Source organism: Podarcis vaucheri (assembly GCF_965113315.1).
Source record: "Podarcis vaucheri genome assembly, chromosome: 7".
NCBI lineage: Eukaryota > Metazoa > Chordata > Lepidosauria > Squamata > Lacertidae > Podarcis > Podarcis vaucheri.
In genome coordinates this window covers 69,791,553-69,816,495 of record NC_138765.1, presented here as the reverse complement: position 1 = coordinate 69,816,495, position 24,943 = coordinate 69,791,553, and the positions used below count along the sequence as shown (strand labels likewise).

Genomic DNA, 24,943 nt, shown 5'->3' with positions numbered 1-24,943 from the left:
ACCAGAAAAATCAGAGCTGCCTAAAAGTATTCTGGTTGTGTATCTGACTAAGAATGGGAGTTGAAGATTTTGCTCCAGACAAAGCTGATTTGAAGTTGGAAAGGCATCTTCTTCCTGGGACAAGCTGGCCCCTGAAATCATGTGGTTCACTTCCATGAGCCTTCAGCAAGCAAATGCCTGAGGTTTTTGCAAGGGGCACTTGTTTGTGGCCTGTGTTGTGGGAATTGTCCTCTGGGCAGTGGATCTGGGCACTGTTGGATCTTTCATGCTATGGATCAGGCCCTTTGGGGTGTTGTGATTCTGTATCGAAGATGCAACGGGGTCCCAGGCTGCTCACCCATTCTTCTTCTTAGCTCTGACTCCCAGGTGCAGCCCTCTGTGACCCTGGTTCATGTCAGACTGCTTCCTCTGGCTCAACCCTGACAGCCACGTATTTAAGTTTGTAGCTGAAGTGAGATTTGAAACCAGCACTCTTCCAGCCTCTTCGGATTGTAACCAGAGTGGCCGTGCTGCACAAACTTAAAATCAGATACTTGGAGAGGATTTGCCGCTGAATTCCATTTGCCACTGACAATATTTCAGCATTGGGTCAAGGTTTCACCCATCATTTGGTGACTTTGTACGCAAGGCAGCTGCATACAAATACATAGTCTCCTAATAGGGCCAGGATCCCCAGGTGTGTGAAGAACCTCTATACACATTCATCGGTAGCATGCAAGGCCCGTTCTCATTACAGCTGAACAGGTAAACAGGTGTGTGGCTGATGTGTACATTGGCACGTGGTGGGACTACGTAGTGTGACTCCACAAGTCCCATATCTGTTGGATGAGCTCCTGAGAAATGAGCTATCAATGGCTACTAGCTACTAGCCTGCACTGTCAGGGGCAGAATGCCTCTGTATACCAATTGTTGAGAATCACAAATGGAAGGTTGTCTGACTTCTCAGAGACATTTAGTTGGCCACTGTGAAAACAGGTTGCTTTGGCTTGATCCAGCAGGGATGTTCTTAAGTTCTTAAGAACCTAAGAAGTTTGGGGCATGGTGGCCCAGGAGAGGACCTCCTACTGTTATGAGAGAGGGAGAAAAACCTTCTCACTTTCTCCATGCCATGAATAATTTTTTGTAAACTTCTAGCATGTCTCCTCTTTCTAGCATGTTGCCTTTTCTCTAAACCCCAAAGTCCCAAATGCTGCAACCTTTCTTCAACCTTTCTTCATTGCTCCACTCCCATTCTTACATTCTTAAAAAGTGAAAGGTAGACATGCTAATGAATACAATTAGATGGAGGCAGCTGAAACTCCTGTTAACTCCGTTCTGAAGCTTTATAAAAGCACCGGAGTGATAAGGTAATGAATGCTGTTAGAGTGTGGGTGTGAGTGAGCATGGGATGCTCACATCAACAACCTTTCTCATATATATTGCTTGATTTTTCCCAATAAAGAAACCTAAGCTATTTACGGTATGTGTGTGTGTATATGTTTTATGTATGTATATATTTGTATTTGAGCTTGACCAACTTTTGTGACAGGTTAGCTCCGTCCCCATCAAGAGGTGAAACACAGAATGAGAAATTTCATGAATTTGCCTGTCTTGGGGGTAGAGATGCTACTGGCATTGAAAAGGGGGGAGGGGAGGACGATGGCATTTTAAAGACCTTTATGGCAAAAACGTCCATGGGCCACAGTCTGTTTTGCCAGATTCATGAAGGCTTTTTCTTCTAACTCTTAATTTAAGAAGCAGCCTGTTGGATGAGACCAAAGGCCCAACTACTCCAGTGTTTTCTTCTTGCAGTGACCAATACGTGATGGTCCAAGCAAGGGGGAGGTCAGTGGTCTCAGCATTCCAGGCAGAAAGGAAGACAAGGCAAGGATCAGCACCTTGGAGAGGGACCTGGGTATTGGTTTCAGGACTCACAATAAAGAACCCCAGACAGATGGCCAGCCAACCTGTGTTTCAAAAAACCTCCAGTGAAGGAGAGCCCGCCACCTTCCAAGGGAGTCTTTTCCACTGTCAAACAGCTCTCATCAGAAAGTTCTTCCTCATCTTTAGCAGAATCTCCTTGTAACTTGAATCCATTGTTTTGGGTCTTACCCTCTGGAGCAGCAAAATACAAGCTTGCTCCGTCTTCCATGTGACAACCCTTCAGGTATTTGAAGGTGCCTATATCACCTCTCAGTCTTCTCTTCTCCAGGCTACACATACCCAGCTCCCTCAACCTGTTCTTCGTAAGGCTTGGTTACCAGACCCTTGATCATCTCAGTCTCCCTCCTCTGCACATGCTCTAGTTTGTCAATATCCTTCTTAAACTGTGGTGCTCAGAACTGGACACAGTACTCCAGGTAGGGTCGGACTAAGGCAAAGTAGAGTGGAACTATTACTTCCTTAGATCTGGTCACTATACTTCTGTTGATCCAGCCTAGAATTGTGTTAGCCTTTGACTAATGTTAAGTTTGTGGTCTACTAGGACTCCTATATCCTTTTCACATGTGTCTCCCATCTTACATCTGTGCATCTGATTATTCCTGCCTAGGGGGTAGAACCTTACATTTGTCCCTATTAGAATTCATTTTGTTCATTTGGACCCAGTTCTCCAATCTGTTAACGGTCATCTTGAATCCCAATTCTGTCTTCTGCAGTATAAGCTACCCCTCCCAGCTTGGTGTCATCTGCACATTTGATGAGCATCCTCCCAATTCTTTCATCCAAGTCATTTATAAAGAGCCTGGACAACACTGGGCCCAGAAGAAAACCCTGTGGCATGCCACTTGTCACATTTTTCCAGGATGGCAAGGAACCATTGGTGAGCACTCTTTGGATTTGGTCAAATCCACCTAACAGCCTCATAGTCAAGCCCTTTTGCACTGCTGCCTTTTTCTGCAGTCGCTGGCTTCTAAGCACCGGGGTTTTAAGCAATGGGGATGCTTCCTCAAGGCTCTTCTAATCCCCCAATGAGTCTTCTTACCAGTCATTGGAATCTGTTGGCAGAGATGTCTTCTTGGGGCACAAGGAAGAAGATGTGGGCTCAGCTTGGTACGGATCAGAGAACGGCCTCATCTCCTCCTCAGGGCTTCTGTCATTAGAGGACTCTGCCGTTACAGGAAGGAGAGAAGCCTCCATCCTCATGGATGAATGAACTCAAAACTAGACCATTCCAGCCCTTACTCTCCTGCAGTCAGTTTAACATTTGGCCATCTGGGGACAATCAAGCTGTCTTACAAACCATTAGCTGGCAGATGTTTAAGGAGCATTGTTTGTTTGGCCCTTCACATTTCAGATGCTATTTTAATACATCCTAATAGCACTCTTTTTTGTCATGGCATTATGTCCCTTGCTATTATGTTGTCCTTTTTATGCCCCAAAGAAATCTCTGGCCCGTGGAGAAGCCGACATTTAATAATAAAGAAGAATTTAAAAAACAACAACAACCACATCCCGGCACTTTCCGTTCTTGAGGCTGCGTATCTTTAATAAGCATTTCACTGCTGGTGCTGCAAGTTAATCGCTGCAAGATGCAGGTGGTCACCGGCCAATTGCAGGTTGCAGTTTCCATTCCAGTACCGTGGGAGAATGCTTTCGTGGGAATCTGCCGCACACGGCCTTGTAGCAAACAGCCACACTTTGAAAGTGATGTGACGAGGGCCCCCACAATTGTGTTTCCTTCTGTCTACAAGCTAAGCAGCTGGGAATGTTGTGGTGCCTTGAAAGGCTAAATGTTTCTGCCTGAGATGCAAATGCAGCTCTTATGGAGAGACGGACTAGCTCGTGCCAGCTCATGATTTTATTATGATTCCACTGCTTTAAGCATGTGTAACTGAATCTGGCACACATTTATACCTTGTAACGGCCTTGGCTCCCACCCAAAAGCAGACCACAGAGGCATTTACGTGTAAGTAAAGAAGCAAACTTTTAATATAGCAGTCTCACGGCACTGGCTCAGCGGCTAGGGAAAAAACACAGATTCTATTCTGGGTGATTTTACAAGGGAGTAAGCAACAGGAAATCCATGTCCAAGAGCAAAAGCCAAGGTTCAAGAGTCCAAGATTAGCAGCAAGAGTTCCCAGGCTGTGGGACAGCTAGGATGTCGTTCCAACAAGGTACCCCACCTCCCTTGCATTTTACTGAGTTAGATAGCTCAATGGTCTGACTCTGTAGAAAGCTGCTTCCTTTTTTCCTATTCTAACAGCTTTTCGTTCAGAATCATGTGGACTGGAACCCTACTTTACATTTAACCGAAGAGACCACAGCTCAGTGGTAGAGCACCTGGTGCCAGGTTCAATCCCTGGCATCTCCAGGTATTGCTGGGGGGAAAGAACAATGTCCAAGACCAGGCTTCCTCAAACTCAGCCCTCCAGATGTTTTGAGACTACAATTCCCAACCATCCCTAACCTAGCTAGGGATCATGGGAGTTGTAGGCCAAAAACATCTGGAGGGCTGAGTTTGAGGAAGTCTGTCCAAGACCCTAGAGAACTACTGCCAGCCAGTGTAGACAACACTGGGCTAGATAGACCAGTGGTCTACTCAGTAGAAGGCAGCTCCCTGTGTTCTACCTATGATGCTGGAAATGGACCATGAGGGGTTGCAATCAGCTTTATATGAACATAGGAAAAGCCCTGCTGGGTCATTGCAAAGTTGAAGAGTTGGAGGAATTGAACATGCCATCAGGTCAGCCAGTGGGGTGGTTCTGCTTCCCTTCTGCCTCATTTTCTGAATGAAGTAGGAATTATGAGGACAGGAACTTGATCGCTAACACTGCATTAAAGACTAGTTAGGAGGGAGGGAGGACAGTTTCTCATTGGAACTAAGTAAGGAGTTAAAGCAAGGGAGGGCAACTTGTGACTCTACAGATCCTGTTGGACTCCAACTTCCATCAGACCCAGCCAATGTAGCCAATAGTCAGGCATGACTCCACTCATCAAACTGGATTTGGACTGAATACCACAGGTAAAGGTAAAGGTAAAGAGACCCCTGACCATTAGGTCCAGTCGTGGCCGACTCTGCGGTTGCGGTGCTCATCTCGCTTTATTGGCCGAGGAAGCTGGCATACAGCTTCCGGGTGATGTGGGCAGCATGACTAAGCCGCTTCTGGCGAACCAGAGCAGTGCACAGAAACACTGTTTACCTTCCCTCCGAAATGGTAACTATTTATCTACTCGCACTTTGACATGCTTTCGAACTGCTAGGTTGGCAGGAGCAGGGACTGAGCAACGGGAGCTCACTCCATCACGGGGATTCGAACCGTCGACCTTCTGATCAGCAAGTCCTAGGCTCTGTGGTTTAACCCACAATGCCACCCGCGTCCCGAATACCACAGAGAGGACGTCAAACTCTCTTATGACTTGTTGCTATAAACATAGAGGGTGTTGTATGGAACTGGGAGGTGTGCAGAGGAGGGTGACCAAGATGATCAAGGAGACCCAAGTCTTTTCAGGAATGGTTGAGGGAGTTGGGTGTGTTTAGCCTGGAGAAAAGATGATTGAGAGGTGATCTGAGAACCACCTTCAAATATCTGAAGGGCTGTCCCGTGGAAGATGGAGCAAGCTAGCTTGTTTCCTGTGTCTCCAGAGGGTAGAACCAATGGAGTCCAGTGACAGGGAAGGAGATTCCAACTACACATTAGGAAAAACTTTCTGACAGTAGGGGCTGTTCCAGAGTGGAATGGTCTCCCTTAGAGGGTGGACCCTCTTTTACTGGACTCCACAATTCTAGGAGCTTCCAGCAGAGGTTGATGTATTAGGGCAAAGGGGGCTCTGCTCCACCAATCTCAATATGGGCTTAGCCTGTCACCCTCCTCCTCCTCCTCTCTAGTCTCCAATTGGCCCTCCTCAAATTGAGAGAGGGGAGGGGAAACAGACCTAGAATTAGTTGTCCCTGCCTGCCATTGGCTGCAGTTCCTCCTGCCATTGGCTCTGGCCCCGCCTACATTTTGACCTCCCTGCTTTCCCAGCGGTCCTAGCGGGCACCAGTTTCCACCAATCAGAGATTCCTTACCAATGCAGAATCCAGCGGAAAGATCAAGTCGTGATGCTTTCTCTTCCCCCCGTGCCCCCAAGAGATCAAACAGGGGGCAACTGCTGGTTGCTTACATCCCATTATGCTCCTTCCCTTTTATGATATTCTTGTGTGGCTTCTCTCTCCCTCCGAGAGGCGAAGATGAAATTGATCTGACTGCGTTGGGCACGTGGATACCTTCGCAGCCATTTCCATGGCAACCATGGCTATGTTCTCCCTCGTGGGACCTGCTAACACTTCAGACGTTGCAGGTGGTTTGGAAATAAACACCAACACCACCCCTTCCCCTTTCTCCACCCCCCCTCCCCAGCCCTCACAAGTGCTGCATAGCTGCACTGAGGTGTGTTGGGATATGGAACAAAAACTTACCTCACCTATAAATCTTCAATTTGCTTGCCAGGCACTGCCAAGGCTAGGATTGTTTCCAGGCATCCCTGTGCAGTAACCTTTCCTGTGCTGCTGTTGCATTCCTCAGTTTCTCATTTGTTCTGATTCCTGTTGGAAGGAATCAAAGCCTTAAAGTATAGGAGCCCAGGAAGCTGCCTTGATATTGTGTCAAGCCTTTGCTCCGTCCAGTTTTGTTTACTGGGCTTTTCACCCAGTTCTGCTATCGCCTTACATTCATACCTAGCAGTAAGTTAAATACCCATTCAGAAATGGCTCCTGCTCCTTTTCCTGTTCAGTTTTACTAGTCCAAACCAATATGTATACATTCAGGTATTCAAATGTTAATCCACAGAGCACTTCCAAGACTGCTCTGGGGTTTGGGGTTAGTGATGTCACAGGTTCTAGCCAGTGGGTGCCTTCCACAGCCACTTTTTCCCTGTCCAAATGGAACCATCCCAAAACCTTGCAGAAATGGTTTCACGGAGCTCTCCTTGGGACAAAAAAAGCAGGTGTGTTGCCTCAGATCCAGGAGGGCAAATGTGGTCCTCATGGACTTTTGAGCTGTCTCTCAGGACTCTCCCAAAGTTGCAAACTGTCCAGAGCCACATCTTTTGCCTGACTTGCACCCTCCTTGAGTATTTTCTGCCTGGCTGGAATGTGTCCTTGGGCTCTGATAATGCACCTTGCTTGCCCTGGTGGAGGACAGAGAGGGATACATGTTTGTAGAAAAGTAAATTTCACATTTACGGCTCTGCCCAGGCATTTCGCCTCTGAAAGGTTGTCCCTTGGGACAAACAGTTGTCCCCTGGGATGAAAAAGGCTTCCTGCGCCCTGGTACAGAACTATGGTGATGCACTTTCAGACCCCTTCAAGCATTGTGTCTGTGATCTCAGAGCTTGGATGTCTTCAGCAACCATTGCAGGATGTCTTCTCAACAAGACAAGCATCAGTATTGCATATCCTCCAACATTTATCCAATGGAAATAGGGGTGTTCTATACTATCATTATTATTCTACCCCACCCATCTGACTGGGTTGCCCCAGCCACTCAGGGCAGCTTCCAACTAATAATAATAATAAAATATTAAGCATTAAAAAACTCCCCTACTTCGGGCTGCCTTCAGATGTCTTCTAAAGGTTGTATAGTTACTTATCTCCTTGGCTCGGGGGTCGCATAACTCCGATGAAAACAGGGATGTCCTAAGGAAAAGCAGGACATTCCAGGATCAAATCCAGGAACCTGGATGACTTCTGTAAATCCAGGACTGTCCCTGGAAAATAGGAACATTTGGAGGGTCTGGTATTGCGTGGAACAGATTCAAAGGCAGACAGAGAAATTTAGGTTTGAAAGCGGATTAAAGCGCTCTTTCGCCCTAGCACAGCAGATCTGCTCAAAAAAAAGAGAGAGAGAGAGAAACAGACTCTTTGCATTTAGGAAATTGATGGGGAAATGCGTTGAAAAGTGTGGAATGCCTGGATAATTAATGTTAAGGTGTGTAAACGTCCTGAAAGCAAACCAGGAGCGATGCTTAAGTTCCCTGCAAACAGATCAGAAAGCATGCTAGATGAAGACTGTATTATAATCCAACCTCTGCGTAAGCTTTGTGCAAGCAAATCAGAAGGAAGGCTCAATAAAAAGGTCAGCTGGAGGAGCCCTCTCTCCATTCTTATTGCTATCGAAACCTCTAAGTCAACTCTTCTTTTTCTAAACTACAAAGATCCAGGCACATAGCCTTTCCTTGCAGAGAGCCTCTGCCGCCACTCCTTGATCCCGTCCCTACACCTTCCCCAGCTCTGCAATCAAACCGAGCCCCCGGGCCACGTCAACAAAAGAGCATCAGCCTAACAGCCAGCCAGCACTAATTGGCTTCTCTCCAGTCAAAGCTACTCTTGAAAGCTTGCTCACTTTGGCTGTCTTGGGGGGGGGTGCTAGACAGTAGGGGATCCACAACCAGGGTTAAGTCAGTTTTGCCCGGATCTGTTTCCTTCATTCACGGAGGACCCGCGGAATAAATTCCGCACCTCTGCAAACAAACGTCAGCCCACTTGAAACGTGGAGCGTCTCTCTGTGTGGGAGATTTTTTTTTCCTTTATGGAAATTGACATGGGACCTAATTAAATGGCACTGAGTGTGGAAGACAAGCTGATTCCACCCAGTTAACAAAACATGGCTGAGGACTTGAGCCAGATCACAGCAGCAGGGAATTGCTTCGGACAGAAGCATCTCTGGCTGCGTATAAATGACGAAGGCAGCTCGGCGTGTTTGTGTGTGTGTCCCTGTGGTCATGCACTGGCATACCATCAAAATATGTAAGGAGAAAGATAACGGATGCCTGGGAAAGTTAGGCCAGATTGCCGGTTGCCATGGATACCGGATGATATTTTCTCAACTGTTTTTGCAAGCAAACGTCGCTGGCGGGTCCACATTCCTGCTTTCAAAGAAAAGAGATGCGGGCAGAAAGCCGAGGCAATGCGAGGGGAATGAACCAGTGGGATAAACATACATGAAGTGACTAGATCTGAACTGTTGGCTTGGTTTATGGGATTTGGGTGTTCTGGTTGCAGAGCCAGAGACAAGGAACGCCACAGGAGAAGGAAAGTGGAAAAGGTGGGAAGTGAGGGAAACAGAAGACCAGAGAAGCTCCAAGAAGATCCCTGTACAGTCATACCTGGGAACTCAAACAGAATCCGTTCCGGAAGTCTGTTCAACTCGCAAAGCATTCGACTTCCAAAGCGTGGCTTCTGATTGGCTGCAGGAAGGTCCTGCAGCCAATCGGAAGCCCCGTCAGACATTCGGCTTCCAAAAGAACGTTCAGAAACCAGAACAGTCACTTCCAGGTTTCCATCATTCGGGACCCAAAATGTTTGAGAACTAGGCTGTTTGAAAACCAAGGTACGACTGTACTCTTTTCAGCACCTTCTAAAAACATTTTGTTTAGGCACCCTCACCCAGACATGTAGACTGCTGAGGTGTGTTTTGATTTGCTTTTAGCTGTTTTAATTTTTTTTGTTTTTTGTTTAAATAGCTGTTTTTACCCTTTTAAAAACTGATATTGTTTTGTCATTTTAAAAAACTGCTTTGATTAGTACACACACACACTCACTCTCAAGCAGTCCCACTGAGCCACACAGCCCTTTCCCCAGATGCCTAGGTTTACTGCTGGCTATCTTACTATATGCAGCATATAGTGAAATGCTGGAAAACCAGGGGTAGGAGTGTCATAAAGTCTTGCTCCGTCCTACTGGCATTGCTGCCGCCTCCTCCTCCTTCTAAGGATGGCATCCTCTGTTGCTAGTCACCTGAGGCAAGAGGAACCTATGCTACATCCACCTTAGGTCCTCAGCTGTGGAACACTTCACTCACCTCCCCACCTCCCTACCACTAGGAACATAGGGAGCTGCTGTATACTGAATCTGACAGCTGGTCCATCTAGCTCAGTACTGTCTACACTGGCTGAAAGCAAGCTTCCAAAGTTTAGAACTGGGCTTCCTCCCAGTCCTACCTGAAGCTGCTGGGGATTGTATCTGGGGCAATCAGCGTGGCCCAAACAGCTAAATGGGACCAACGACCTGACTTGGCTTAAGTCAGCTTCCTGCGTTCCTGTACCCAACCCATAAATTGCTTGGGACAAATGTCTTCCAAAGCAGCTTGGGGAGACGTTCTCCCTCCTCCTTAGTGCTCATAAATAATATAATGTCAGGTAGCAGCTCCGTGATTTGAATTCAAAGCAGCTGAATGCTTTGGAGATGGTCCTCGAACGCGAGGTTTGCCAGTAATGGGCGCTGCTTAGGGGAAGAGACTTGGCTTAAGATAGGGGGGTTGCTTTGTTTTGTTTTAGTATTTCCTGGGCATGAGTGGCACACTGACGCAGGGGCCTGGCACCAGAAGGAATTGACTGGAACTTTCTGGGACAGTAAGAACAAACAACGTTAATTTCCAAGAAACAGGGCTGCCGGAGCGTATTGTTGGGGGGTGCCAGAGGGGCTAAGACACGGGTGTGGATTTTTGAGGGGGCTCTAAGCTCAGCACAGGGCAGCCCGGTGCTTCTCCCCCATGCATCAGAGGAAACAATGTCCATGGGGAGGTGCACTGGGCTGGGATGCCTGCATAGGGGCCGCCGCCAAGTGCATCATCAGCTGGGCAGGCAGGCAGCCCATCACAGCCCTGCTTGGCTCCGGTGCAGGGGGTCACTCTGGCACTGTGGGCGGCAAGGGTTGGGGTGTTATGACCACCTCCTTCACCACCGCCCCCAGCTCCCTGGAAGAAAGACAATACATAAATAGCAAATAGACACCCCCATGCATTTATCCAATCTATTTATATGCCATCTAAAGCTATCATTCTACATCCGATCAATTTCCTTGGGCAGGCCCAACTTCCAGCGTGCCAAGGGGGAAATTATCGCAGTTGAAATTGGTCCGCTTTTTTTCTTCTTTCCTGCCCTTCTCCTAACTCAACAATAGCTCCCTATCCCCTCGCTTCCAACTTTAGCATGTGCACACCCGGCTCACACTACTTTAGAGGAGGCATGGGGAAACGATGTCCTTGACATCCTTTGCCTTGCGCTCTGCATAATCTCAGGTGACCCTTGGACAAAACAACGCAGTGCCCAGGCACTTTGAAACAGCGGCCGGGTTCAAAGGCCAAGCTTGACTCATCACGAAACCGTCCTTTTAAGCTGTTCTGTGTGGAGGGAACTCTAGAAGGCATATAATTATGGGAAGGGGGGAAAAGAGGAGGACAGACTGCTGTTTTCAGGCATCTGCAACACTCAGAGCTCAAACAGTAAGTGGAGGCAAGGAGTCCTTGCAAAGGAAAATTGGGGTGGGGAGCCCCAGACAGCAATGCCTCTTAAACTCCTCCCAGACTTATGGCAAAAGATAAGAGGATTTTTCTCTCTCCCTCTGTTCCTTTATTCCTCTCTTCATTGCTCTACCCTGCATGGCTCTCCTCCTGAATTCTGGTTTAATAAGAAGACTGCCTTGGACTAATTCCAGAGTGGCAGCATCACACATATCGGAACAGCTTTCCATTGCATAAGATACAAGACAGACCACTGGTCCACGTAGCTCACTATTGTCTACACCAGGGTTTCCCAAATTTGGGTCTCCAGCTGGTTTTGGACTACAACTCCCATCATCCCTAGCTAGCAGGACCAGTGGTCAGGGATGATGGGGCAGGGGTCTGTCCCAACCCTACCTGGAGATGTCAGGCATTGAACCTTTGACCTTACACAGGCAGCACAGGTGCTCTGTTCTTGAGCTATAGCCCTTCTGTTAAAAATAAAATAAGATTCTAGTCCTCATGTTTCTGATTGAAGAGCTGATTTGAATAGGAAGTTGCCTTATACTGAGTCAGACCACTGACTCTATACACTGACTCTTGCTGATCTGCAAGAGGGATTCTAGCACGTATGGGAACTTTAGGTCTACACAATTAAAAGTGAGTCAAAGCACAACAAACCTACTGTTTCTAAACAAAAAACAAAAGGGCTTTATATGAAGTTTAGAAATGCATCCGGGAATGCACTGAAAAGTATAGCAAGTGAAGGATTGGCGGGAAGTTGTGCAAACACCCTGCAAGGGAATGAGTGCAAGATGAATGCTGATTGTGGTGTAGCTATCCCATAGACAATCAGGAGAAATAGTCAATGAGAGCCAGGCATAGTCTGACCGCTGTGTGAGCTTTGTGCAAGCAAATCAGGCTGAATGCTCAATCCACAGGAAGACACACTCTGGCAGTGTCTCTCCAGGGTTTCAGGCTCAGGGGTCTCTCTCTGCCCTACCCAGAGATGCTATTGGGGACCTTTTGCATGCCAAACAGATACTACCGCCTTTCCCTGGCTCTTCCTCTGACTCTTTGCATCTTTTATTCCTGCAACTTCCCCCATTCACTCATGTGTGTTGATTCTTTTTTAAATACACTACCCAGAACTCCCCACTCCAAAGCGATCTTAATGGGATTATACAGGTCTATTGCACAGAGGTTCCTTTTCATTCAGTGTTTTAAAGACGCATTGCTTTCACAGTAAGACACCGTGCAGAAGTCAACTTGGAGTCCCCAGCGAATACGACTGCCTCAGGTCTGCTTTTTCGTGCACACAAGGTTGCACGTGCATGAGTGGAACCTCACACAGGATGTCACATTGATGTGTACACTCACATCAGGGGTCCGAGGCAGTGCGTTGCTCAATCACTCATGTGCATTTGTGGTTTCGAGCTATTTATTTCCGTTCTGCGAGATTGAACAGTGGCAAACTTGTAGGTGGGATGGCAGGGGAGGCGGCCGTTACGACTGGCTATATTGGGTTGTATCAGAGAAGGCCTACTGGAGTTAATGGAAAGGACAAACTTAGGTGCATTCATTTTGGTGGGTTTTCTCCGAGTAGAACTTACTTGGATACAACCCCTCTCCTTCTTCAATCAAAACGTAAGTGTGAGTGATGTATTTATCTCTGGGGTGCCTTTCAAAACCCGTGATTGCAAATTGCAAACATGCTTTCCAGTTGTTTTTAAGCAACAATGACAAAGCAACCTGAGGAGATTGCAACTAAACATTAGGATGTCCTAATTTGGGTGGGGGGGGGGAAAGCAGGGAAGAAGAAGAAGAAGAAGAAGAAGAAGAAGAAGAAGAAGAAGAAGAAGAAGAACAACAACAACAACAACAACAACAACAACAACAACAACAACTACTTTCTGGTGGTAAGAACTGTTCAGCAGTGGAAGGTGTTGGACTCTCCTTCCTTGGGGGTTTTCAAGCAGAGGTTGGATGGCCATCTGTCAGAGATTCTTTAGCTGTGATTCCTGCATTGCAGGAGGTTGGACTGGATAACCCTTGGGGTCCCTTCCACCTCTCCAATTCTATGATCCTGTGAGTTCTTCCCATATCTCCCGCCTGGTAGTTCTCAAAACCACCCACCTGTCTCTTCCAGCCATGAAAGCTGATCGGAAGCGTTTGAAGGGGGAGAAGACTGACCTGGTGAGTCAGATGCAGCAGCTCTACGCCACCCTGGAAAGCCGGGAAGAGCAGCTACGGGACTTCATCAGGAACTACGAGCAGCACAGAAAAGTAAGGATGGATGCCTGGGTGGTGGGAGAGATTTGACATTGGCCAGAGTGTTGGCTGTGGAAAAGGTTGTTTGTGTAGAATGGGCCCATCGATGGTCTGAGGAAAGTCCCAAGGGCCAGATAGAACGGCCTGGAGGCCAACATTCACCTAATGGGCCTGAAGTTTTCCACTCCTGTTTTAGGGCAATAAAGAGAGATAATAACCAGTCCTTTGAATTGAGCCCAGAATCAGATAAGCAGCCAGTGCAATTGAAGTCACTGGATGTTCTAGCTTATTTTTAGCTCTTTGGCTTGTTCACCTGTCTTTCACAGGTGGCTGTCATCTTCTCAGCGTTGTCTACCCTAACTGGCAGCACCTCTCCAGGGTTTTAGGCAGAAGTTCCAGGCATTGGACCTCTTTTGCCCCGTACAGGGGCTTACTTTGGGGGGCGGGGTGAGTTGGAAAGGGAAAGAAGGAGTATTGGGATTATACCGCATGCTCAGGTGGCAGCTACCACTGCTGGCCAGTGGCATCTCCTTCGCCCCATACTGGACCTAGATGTAGGGGGGGGGAGGCACATCAAGAATGTCCCTGGCAAGCTGAGCCCACCTCTGCCCACCAACCAGCCACAGGTGCATCCTTTGCCCAGTGCTGGGGCTTGCTTTTTACAAAGAAGTTGGGGAGGGGAAAAAGAAACAGTGGGGATATCTTCACACACTCCAGCTGCAGGGATATTTGAGGTTTCCACATCCTTTAGCTCTCTCATATGAGGCAGCTGAGGAATGGAAGAGCAAGAGGTTTGAATACAGCGAGAAAGGAGGGAGACTGAAAGGGGGAGAAGTGGCTGTTTTAAACAACAGTAGAAGTTTGAGCAAAGCAGCGGTGGAGAAACACTGAGAGGGGAGTAAAGTGGTGGTTTCAGTCAATGGCAGAAGTTTGAGAGATGGAAAGACACTGAGGGGAAAGTGGCAATTTAAAACAAGGTTTGAGGGGAGAAAATGTCTTTAATCAACAGCAGAAGTTTGAGCAAAACAGGTGGTGAGATACTGAGGGGGAAGTGGCAATTTAAAACACGGTTTGAGTACAGTGAAAAAGGAGTTGGAGAAAGATCTGGTGGTAGCTTTTGAGTGCTCGTTTTTGTGTCGTAACTATCTTTGCTATTTCTCTTCCTTAAAACTTTAGGAATATCCATCCCTGTTTTATTCAAACCTCTGCCATTGTTTAAAACTGCAATTTTCTTCTCAGTGTCCTACCACCCCTGCTTTACTCAGACTTCTGCCATTGTTTTAAACCACCACTTCCCCGCCCACTTTACAGGGAAACTATCACACAAAGAAAAGTCCTTTCTTCACCTTTTCTTAACCACCACCAGTCCCTCCTTTATCTTCCTGCCCTCTTTGCCTTCCCTTGTCCCTGCGTTTAGTACCTTGGGAAACAGCCAACGAAAGCAGTTCAAAATGGCAATTTTGTGCAAATACAGTATAAAGAAATAACTCAAAGTAATAAATCATCTGTAAAATATTAAACATTTAATTTCTATTACGTACTTTTATTTTTATTAGCAACTTTTAAATTAAAAGCTCATCATAAATTCAATAGAGAAGGGGAAGGGGCACAGGGAGAAGGGAGGGGTGGGAGAAACATTTTACAATGTATGAGTACTAATACTCATACTAATGCTAATTACTAACTGTAATTACTAATCACAGTTGCTGATGTTATGGCAGGGGTCTACCAGAACCTCCTCTGGCACCAGAAAAAGGAGAATGGAATAAATATCCCCTCAAAAATCCACAATTTATGAGAGACTGGTTGCTCTCCTTGGCTCAGCCTCTTCTACGTTGAATGCTCCCTCTTAAAACATGCCCACATTTCATTAGATGCAGGATTGGACATTCACCTTCACACCCAGTCTGGGGAGGCTACAAGAGCTTATCTCTGTGACTGAGCACAATAGATGTACAGTGGCACCTCGGGTTACAGACCCTTCAGGTTACAGATTCCGCTAACCCAGAAATAGTACCTCAGGTTAAGAACCTTTCTTCAGGATGAGAACAGAAATCGCGCAGCAGTGGCGCAGTGGCAGCAGGAGGCCCCATTAGCTAAAGTGGTGATTCAGGTTAAAAACAGCTTCAGGTTAAGAACGGACCTCTAGAACTAATTAAGTTCTTAACCCGAGGTACCACTGTACTTTTTTTTCTCATCCGTGGGGCAACTGATGGGTGCCATGCCTGTACGTTTTTGTGGCCCTGCCTCTTTTTTTGCTCTTGTTGATGTGGCTGCCTCTTGCCACACCCCCTCCCACAGCCATTTTGCACCTTCCTCAACATGTCAAATGTGCCCACTGTTTCCCCCACCCCAAGAGATTGATAAGGATGGGGAGGAGATCAGAGACAGGAGGAGGGTAAGAAAGCAGCTTAACAGCCACCCAGCCTCCCTGCTTCGGTTCCGTATTCTGACTCTCGCCCCAACCGCAGGAAAGCGAAGATGCGGTCAAAGCTCTTGCGAAAGAGAAAGATCTGCTGGAGCGGGAGAAGTGGGAGTTACGCCGGCAAGCCAAAGACGCCACGGACCACGCCAGTGCTCTTCGGTCACAGCTGGACCTGAAAGACAACCGAATGAAGGAACTGGAAGCTGAGCTAGCCATGGTGAGTGTCCCTGCGCCCGCAGGCCTTCAAGGTTTCTCCAGAGGGCTTTCCCCCAAAACTCCCCATTTATTATTCCCAGACAGACAACGTTGTCACCCTTCCCAGCTCCCATACTCCATATGAGAAAGCACATGCTAGCCATTTGTCACACTCGGCATCCACCACGTTGGCAGTTTTCATCAGGAGACGACACAGATCCACCTAGCATCTGGGGAAAGCCAGCCAGATGGGTGGGGTATAAATAAAAAATTATTATAAATTATTATTACCCTCTGCATAAACTTTGTGCCAGCAAATCAGGATGAGTGCTCAGTCTGGAGCACTCTGGGTACTCTGTAGGGGCCATCTGCCCTGTCTTCATTGAGCATCCATTCTGATTTGCTTACAGGGCAGTTATACAACGCTGAGCATTCATCTTGTACTCGTCCCGATTCGCTTACGCCAGGCTTCCTCAACCTCGGCCCTCCAGATTTTTTTTCGCCTACAACTCCCATGATCCCTAGCTAGCAGGACCAGGGGTCAGGAATGATGGGAATTGTAGTCTCAAAACATTTGGAGGGCCGAGGTTGAGGAAGCCTGGCTTACACAGTGTTTGAATGTTTTCCTGTAATACATTCCCTCTGCACTTTGCAATGCATTTTCTTACCATTTCTTTTTTAAAAGTGGCTTTCTTGTGCACGGGTGACAGAGCACTTCAGTCCACTTTAATTGTGCAAGCCTTAAAGTTCCATTCTGTGCTTGAGCACACACCACCGCCCTACAAATATTGATGGTTTGGGGCGGGGGTGCCCAGTAATATTTGGTGCAAGCAGTAACTGGCACCCCAGGCACAAGAGAAGTCCATTGGGAGGGAAGGGTTTATGTGTTAGAGACCTCCAACTAAGGGCTTATCCACACTTAGTTTTTACCCCCACTCTTTCCAGGTCTATGCTTAAAAGCTCAATGTCTGAGCATATCATCATCGTTTGCCCTTGAGCTTTCCCTGTGAAAACCTGCTCTTTAGCGCTCACTTAGAGCATATTTCAATTCAAGTTTTCCGGGAGCTGTTGGTTGCTCTGATTGAGCTTTAAAGAATGAGATTTCACAGAGAAAGCTCTGGAGAAAAGAGAGAAAAAGGTTGCTTGGACATGGAGCTTTAAAGTGTTGGCTATGCCTGGAAAGAGCAGAGGAGCAGTAAGTGTCAATGAGCCCACTCTGCATTCACACAGTGGTTTATTCCATTTCCCTGATGTTTCCCTGTTAATTTATGCATTATATTAGAGCTTTTACATGGCATAAGAGCCACTTTCGGAAAACTAATGGAACATGGCGCATGCTTAGCATTCATTCCTGTGTTATTTAATTCCAGAAATAATCCATTTACAGTTCCCTTAACCCAGAAAATCACAGGAATAAGTGATGCAAGCATATACAGATTTTTCCTGCCATTTTCATGGAGGAATTAGAGCAAGGCGGACAGAAAGAGTGAGGGAGAAGCAACAATGTCCAATGACATTTGTTGTTGTGTCACACCACACCCACTGGTGTGAATGAAATGTAGCACAACGTCATACCATTATATCAGTCCAACAGCCACCATTTCATATCACAACAGGTACCGCAGTGCAAAAGGAATATTAGAAAACAGAACAGAAGCGCTAGAATCACAGTCGGGAAAACGAACGCAGTATTGCCCACACCTGAGTGTACACCCAGCTGTGCTCTGAGAAGCCCCACTGAAATGAATGAAACACCTAGGTTAGCGTCAGGGACTGGTTGGACACAGAGGAATGGTGGGAGGAACTAGCTGGGGAACCCCCAAGGGAAGAAGCTCAGAGCCAGGGGATTGGTGGTGGGCAGCGAGAGAAGACTGGGAAGAGGTGATGTTGGAAGCTGAAGAGGTAACAGGGCTTGGTGAGCAGGGAGAGTTTGTAGCAGAGAGAAGTCCAGGAACGGAAGCTGAAGCTGACTCAGGTGAGGGAGGCAGGAAGCAGAGATGTATCAGGCTAGTGAAGAGTCACTGGTGTCTCCCCCTCCTGCTGGTCTCCCAGAACCAGGAGAGAGATGAAGAAGGCAGAGGAGAAGTTAGCTTCATGCAGGCACCATCTCAGATTGCTTAGGAAAAACCTGAAGAGGAGAGGACTTAGGCAGCTGTGAGAAGGTAGGAACCTTCAGTCTCAGCAACTGCTTTGCAGGGACAAAATATGTCAGATATGAGTTGCTGTTCTCATTAGGCCTGACACTCCTGTGCTGATCCTGTTTTTGCTAATAAAGAGTTAACTCAACTTACTTCCTGTGATTTACTGCTGGCTCACTTCCCATGGACTGCAATGGGTTTACCCCTGAATTGGGGCTAAGCACTGACAGCAACCCTGTGTGTCTCCTGCTTCTTCTCTCAGGCAAAACAGTCCTTAGCAACGCTGACCAAGGATGTACCCAAGCGGCATTCTTTAGCCATGCCCGGGGAGACGGTGCTCAACGGAAATCAGGAATGGGTGATGCAAGCCGACCTCCCGCTGACGGCTGCCATCCGACAGAGCCAGCAGACGCTGTACCATGCCCACCCCCAGCACACGGTAGACCGTCAAGGTGAGTTTGCTCCCCTCTCTCTACCTGCGACTCACTCCACCAACATCACCCCTCCCCGGTTCTCTTCTCAAAGGTGGCACAGGCGATATGATACAATATGATACGATACAAAACGATAATCTTTATTGTCATTGTCCCATACAGAACAACAAAATTGAAAAAACTACATCAGACATTCAAAAACCAACAAGCCTTTTATCCCAACCATCCCAGCCTGGTTAGCCCCTAAAAACTCTGATACCCCATAACTGAATACAATATACTCACATAGAGACTACTTTACACTGCATTTAAAACCAAAATCACATTTGGATAGAAACTGTTTCTCAGGCGGCTAGTCCTAGTCTTTATAATCTTGTACCTTCTTCCAGAAGACAGAAGCTGAAAGAGATCATTTCCGGGGTGTGCACTATCCTGCGCTATCTCTGCAGCTTTCTTATGGCACCTGGAAGCATAGATTTGATCCAAGGTGGGAAGAGTGCACCCAATTATTCTCTCTGCAGTCTTTACAACCCTGGACAGCATTGTTTTTCCCCTGACCGTGCAGCTCCCAAACCACACACAGACCATAAGTTAATACACTCTCAACAGTACAATGGTAAAATGCCATCAACAGGTCCTTTGAGAGATTATTTTTCCGGAGGATTTTCAGAAAATATAACCTCTGCTGTGCTCTCTTCCATACTTTCTCATTTCTCATTCTCATTACAGCAGCCCTGTGAGATAGGCATAGGTGTGACAGGGAGAAGGAGAGAGGCTAAACCCCACTTCACCCAATGAGCTTTGCAGCAGAGCAGGGATCTGAAGCTGGGTCCAGCAGGGGTGTGACCTCCTACGCCCATCCGGTTGAATTTTACACAGCACGCCCATAGGACTGGTGGTGCCATCCGGGAAGAACTTTGGCAGAGGTGACCAGGGCCCCACTCAGCAGAATGTGCAGGAAGGCCCCCAGCAAGGTTGGCTAGTCACATTTCAGGGACTAGGCAGAGGAGGAGGTGGAATGGTGGAGATCGCCTCCCCATCCTGACCCTTCCAGAGAGGAGGAAGAGGGAGACAGTATTATAGATTTACAACAGGGGTTTGTGGGAGGTTACAGCTCAGAGGCAGATAAGGGGGAAAGTTGGGAAATAATGGGAGAGAAGGAGGAAGAAGAGGAAGAAGTGGGGTGACAGCTGACTGGCACGCTGTCATTAGAAAGCATTCCAGATCCACCATCTCCTAAAAGTAGGAGAGCAAGGAGCTCGAAGACAGAGGGCACTTAGCAGCACCTGCCAAGGAGGTGATGATGATGAATGAGAAAGTGGGAGAGACGGAGGAGTGCAGATTCACTCAAGACAATACCATTATCCAAGAGGCGCCGGGTTCTATATCAGAGGTCAGCAAACTTTTTCAGCAGGGGGCCAGTCCACTGTCCCTCAGACCTTGTGGGGGGCTGGACTATATTTTTAAAAAAGAAAATGAATTCCTATGCCCATAAATAACCCAGAGATACATTTTAAATAAAAGCACACATTCTACTCATGTAAAAGCACCAGGCAGGCCCCACAAATAACCCACAGATTCATTTTAAATAAAAGGGCACATACTACTCGTGTAAAAACATGCTGATTCCTGGACCATCTGCTGGCTGGATTTAGAAGGTGACTGGGCCAGATCCGGCCCCCGGGCCTTAGTTTGCCTACCCATGTTCTATAGCCTCTCTCTGTAAAGACTGAAATAAAAAAGGACTAAGAACCTTTTCCTTGTCTTTATACTTTCCTGGGCAACCAGCCAGGAGCTACTGACAGCATCCTGAGATCACATTTGGAAAGCAATGAAATAAGACATACTATAATCCGAGCAAGGGAGGGGAGGGGCGTGTGACCATTAAGTCCAGAGTCAAATATTACATAACTGCACCACTGTATAGGCTCCCCCTTTAAAGATCGCCATGCAAAAGTCCACCCACTGTATAAAGCACAGCTCAGGAGTAGGGTATTTGCTTTGCATGCAAAAGATTCCATGTTCAATCCCTGGCATCTCGAGGTAGGGATGGGAGAGAACCCTAGAGAACTGTAGTGTAGACCAGCCCCTAGACTCAAATCAAGACAAGCATTTCAAATACTGGAAGGGCAGAGAGACCTCAAGGCCCTTTATTGGCAGACTCCATCATTACTGGACAGGGAATCATTTGGCTAAGATTGGGGGGAGTCAGAAAATGGGCCTTGTGGTTTCCAGTAAGGGTCCCTCTAGCGTTCTCACCATCGTTCAGTTTATTAGGTTGGATTCCCTGCTGCCTATGCCACTGGGGTCATCTGTCAAACTGTAATCCAGATGCCCCACATCTGTATGCCCTTCCAGAAGTTGCTGGAATGCAGACCCCATCATCCCTGACCATTAGCCAGGCTGGTTGTGGCTGACGGAAGTCAAACTCCCAACATTCAGAAAGCCACAGGTCCCACATCCCTGCAACCAAGTTGGAGCTATCCAAGGTCCTGAAATGCTAAGGCTGCTTGATCATTTCACCTGTGCAGAAAACCCCAGTCCTGGAAGGCAGGTGATCCCAGAGAGCCAATTCAGTGCCTTGAGCTTCCTTGAGCCCCAAGGAAGCTTCTGCTCGCAGCAAGTGCGGCGGAGACTCACCTGCCCCTCTCCGATGCTTGCCTTTCAGCGGTCCGCGTGAGCCCGTGTCATTCCCGACAGCCTTCCATCATCTCTGATGCGTCGGCAGCAGAAGGCGACCGGTCGTCCACGCCGAGCGACATCAACTCCCCGCGGCACCGAACGCACTCCCTCTGCAATGTAAGGCGCCTCTGCAGGTCATTGGATGTTCCTAACACTGTTCTAACACACTTGCTTGCCTTGTTCGCTTGCGCCCAAGCCGACTCCTGTGGTCGGATGCTTTGCTGCTGCTTCTGCTGCTGCTTTGTAATGTTGGCTATGTTCTCCCTCCACCGTCAGAGACTGTATGGCCCTGAATTCCAGTTCTTGGGGATCCCATGTGGGGGAAAGCTCCGTTGCACTCAGATCCTTCATGTGGGCTTACCATTGGGGCCTCTGATTGTTCACTGTGGGAGCACAATGCTGGACTAGATGGGTCTTTCGTCTCACTCAGGTGCTCCCTTTGTATTTTGGTGCATACAGCAAATAAATAAATAAGGGCAAATGCAACCTGCAATGAAATATTGAAGTATATCCCTTTCCCATAAGATAAATGCTCCTGCTCAGGGCTCCAGTCTCCTTGGAACAAGAGTTACGAGTTATGTGGGTCAGGGTTGAGGGAAAGCATATCTAACATTTTCCTTTGCTGTGCTCAAGTTTGGGGGCTGGCTGTTGGGGAGGGATCAGATTTTGGAGGGTGGGAAATGCATCCTCTTTCGTCCTTCCTCCCTCCTGAAACAACTCTTTGCATTTCAGGAGCAAGTTCATGTCCCTGGCATGCAACCCTCTTGACTATAGCCCTCCCACACCTGGCTGTTTAAGGGTTTAGCAGGCCAGTTAAATCCTCTTTCTTCCCTTCCCACCTCAACATTTCGTATGTCCCAGAAGTTTACAGGTTCAGGTCAGGCCGTTTCAAGGTTCCTTTATGTTTCATTTTCTTTTTCGATCATAAAACGTACCTAAGGAATTCTCTGAGCGTTTAGAAAACCACTGCCTTATGTTTGGAGTGAACCCTTTTCGCTTACACCCCTGTAGGCACACAACCACCCCATTTCGGTTTTTGGAAGGAATTGTCATGTCAATGTTGGTTGTAAAACTTTTCATTGTAAAACTTTTCATTGTAAACTTCGTCAGGGCTTTAAGTTCATCGAAAGACAGAGTGTTTTTATTTATTTATTTTAAATGGCTCCTCCCAAAAGAGATAAAAGGGTGGCACCCTTTTGGTAATGATCCCGCCCAACGTTCACTTAGGGTCCCCACCCCAATGCCCTATCCCATTGCCCCATCCACTCACAGAAGCTGTCGTTTTCCCTGCAGATGAAAACGTACAAGGTAATGTTGTTGTTGCACATCGCAGTCAAAAATGAAGGCCGTATTGACTCCAGGGTTAGTCCTACTCAGCGCAGACTCATTGAAAATGATGGGCGTAACTAACTTAGGTCAATTCATTTCAGTGGGTCTACTCTGAGTAGGACTTAATTGGACACAGCCCATAACATCTCCAGGTGGTAGGGAGGTCATTACAGCATTTCCCCCCCCCTTTCTTTTTTTATTGGTTTTTACATATTACTTTACAATACAGATGTACCAAAGCCAACACTATTTCCTCCCCATCCCCCCATACATTTACATTTCTATTCCTCAATCTATCATATTATTCTTTTCTCCTTCCTCCCACTTCCCTCCGCCCCCACTCGATTTCCTCCACATTATACAATTTACAATAATCTTTGCATTCTACAACCTTCTCAAATCATCTATATATTCTTATTATCTTTCCTTACAAATTTTTCTTCCATCCAGTACTTCACATTTTAACCTAGGCATATTAGCATATCTTTTTTTGAGCAATATTTTGCCATGTATTCATCAAAACATTTCCACTTCTTTTTTTCATTTTTGCTTCGAATAAGAAATCAGTAAAATTACAACATTTATTGACCTGTTGATCAGACTGCCAAGTAGTTATCGAGGGGGAAATGATGAACCCACCATCTAATGAAAAATTGCTATTAAGGATCTGGAATATAGTTTATATGACTGCCTTTGTTGCCCTCCCCTGAACCCATTGATGGGTCTTCCCCTATGGATCTCCTGCCTGCCATCTAGTTGTGCCCTGACACTGAATCTCATTTGTGCCTTTGTTTTCCATTTGACCGCATTCCAGCTTTCAGGGACCAGAGGTACACAAAGGTGGTTGGTCCCCTTTGGGACTGGGACAGGGAGACTCACACTAGGTGCCAGAGCCAAAGACAGACAGAGCCAGCTAATTCTAGAACTTCCTATTAGCTCTGGCTGGCTGTGTGTGTTTTAACGGAATGACAATATTTTGACACGAACCATCTGCTTACTACCATCTGCCCCACTAGACTTTCTTACCCTTCCCGAATGAGTTCTCAGAGGAATTTAGATCTCCAGGAACCACCTGGAGATGCCAAGGTGATGGTAGTGGTGTCTGGCGCCCCTTGGGACTGGTGGGGCAGGAAACCCAACAGCAGGTGGAGCCAATAAGAGGCTGAGCCAGCTATTTCTAGTTTTGTCCCCATCTTCTACAAAGCAACATTGAGAGTAAAGAGGAGGTGGCAGACGTGCGTCGTTGCCCCACTAGATTGGTCTTGCATAAGAAAACAGGCAAGTGAGGGCTGGCTAGTGATGGACTGAAGTTAGTGGGGCAGTGCCTCATTTTCCCATTCTCCATGAAGGTACAGAGTAACCCGATCTGACCCCAGGGAAGAAGCCTGTGTTGAAAGGATTGGGGATTGTGGAACTCCCTTGAGAGCCAACCACTGCCATCCCATCATCATTTTTATTCCTCAGCCAGCCAGTGGGCTTTTCACAGCAAAGCGCAACGTATCTCGAATGTCAAAGCGGGAGCCGGTCAGCAGTAACTCACAAGGTGTCAGTGAAGTTAACTCCTTATTCAAAGAAACAAAAACAGCTCAGGCCTAGTGAGCACAGCAACTCTTCCCAGTAGGTCTTGCCTCAATGAGGCAGTTGCAAGGACTGGAGGACTCCACCCTCCCACAACTCCCTAAGTTTCCTGCCCAAGTCCTGCCAAAGTCACCTTGTCTGTCTCTGCTCCGCCCTCTTCATACCTCTGTGGGTTCTGGGCAACCAGCAGGGAGGAGAGCTGGTCACAGCAGGAGGGGGAGACCCCCTGGCTTCTTCAGCAGCCTTCTTCATCTCTGTCTCTTGTCTCCTCTCCAGCTTCTGCTTCTGCTTCTGATTCTAAACTGTTCCCTGCCACAGCCTCTTCCTGCTCACTAAACCCTCTTCCCTGCTCAATAAACCCTGTTCCGGCACCACCTTCTCCCAGTCTGCTACCTCTTCTCCACTAGTCCTCTGCATCCAGCCAATCCATTGGGGGAAGGTGCCAGGCGTGCTTCGGCTATGGGCAATGGGCATTGAGCCCGCCCAGGCTCCAGGCTATATTGTTCTGCTATGTGCCAAGCTGACATTCCTCTTTCTTCCGGCAGGGAGATAGTCCTGGACCAGTACAGAAAAACTTGCACAACCCAATTGTCCAGGTAAGAACCGGGTTATCCTGCGTGGCCAGACATGTGTTAAACCTATTGAAAGGGACTTTTCCAGGATGTGTTGTAAGGGTGGGAGGAGATCCAAGGGCATTAAACTCAGAGCAGG

General features: G+C 47.4%; 1 protein-coding gene across 2 annotated transcripts in view; it reads left to right on the top strand.

Annotated features, from left to right (window-relative positions):
- KAZN (kazrin, periplakin interacting protein) overlaps window positions 1-24,943 on the top strand; it is a 232,924-nt gene that overhangs the window by 195,907 nt on the left and 12,074 nt on the right. For both annotated transcript variants that reach the window (XM_082230264.1, XM_082230265.1), the window contains exons 3-7: window positions 13,330-13,466; window positions 15,923-16,093; window positions 18,472-18,661; window positions 21,312-21,442; window positions 24,778-24,828. In XM_082230264.1, coding sequence (XP_082086390.1) covers window positions 13,330-13,466; window positions 15,923-16,093; window positions 18,472-18,661; window positions 21,312-21,442; window positions 24,778-24,828 — 680 coding nt within the window. The remainder of the gene's footprint in view (window positions 1-13,329; window positions 13,467-15,922; window positions 16,094-18,471; window positions 18,662-21,311; window positions 21,443-24,777; window positions 24,829-24,943) is intronic.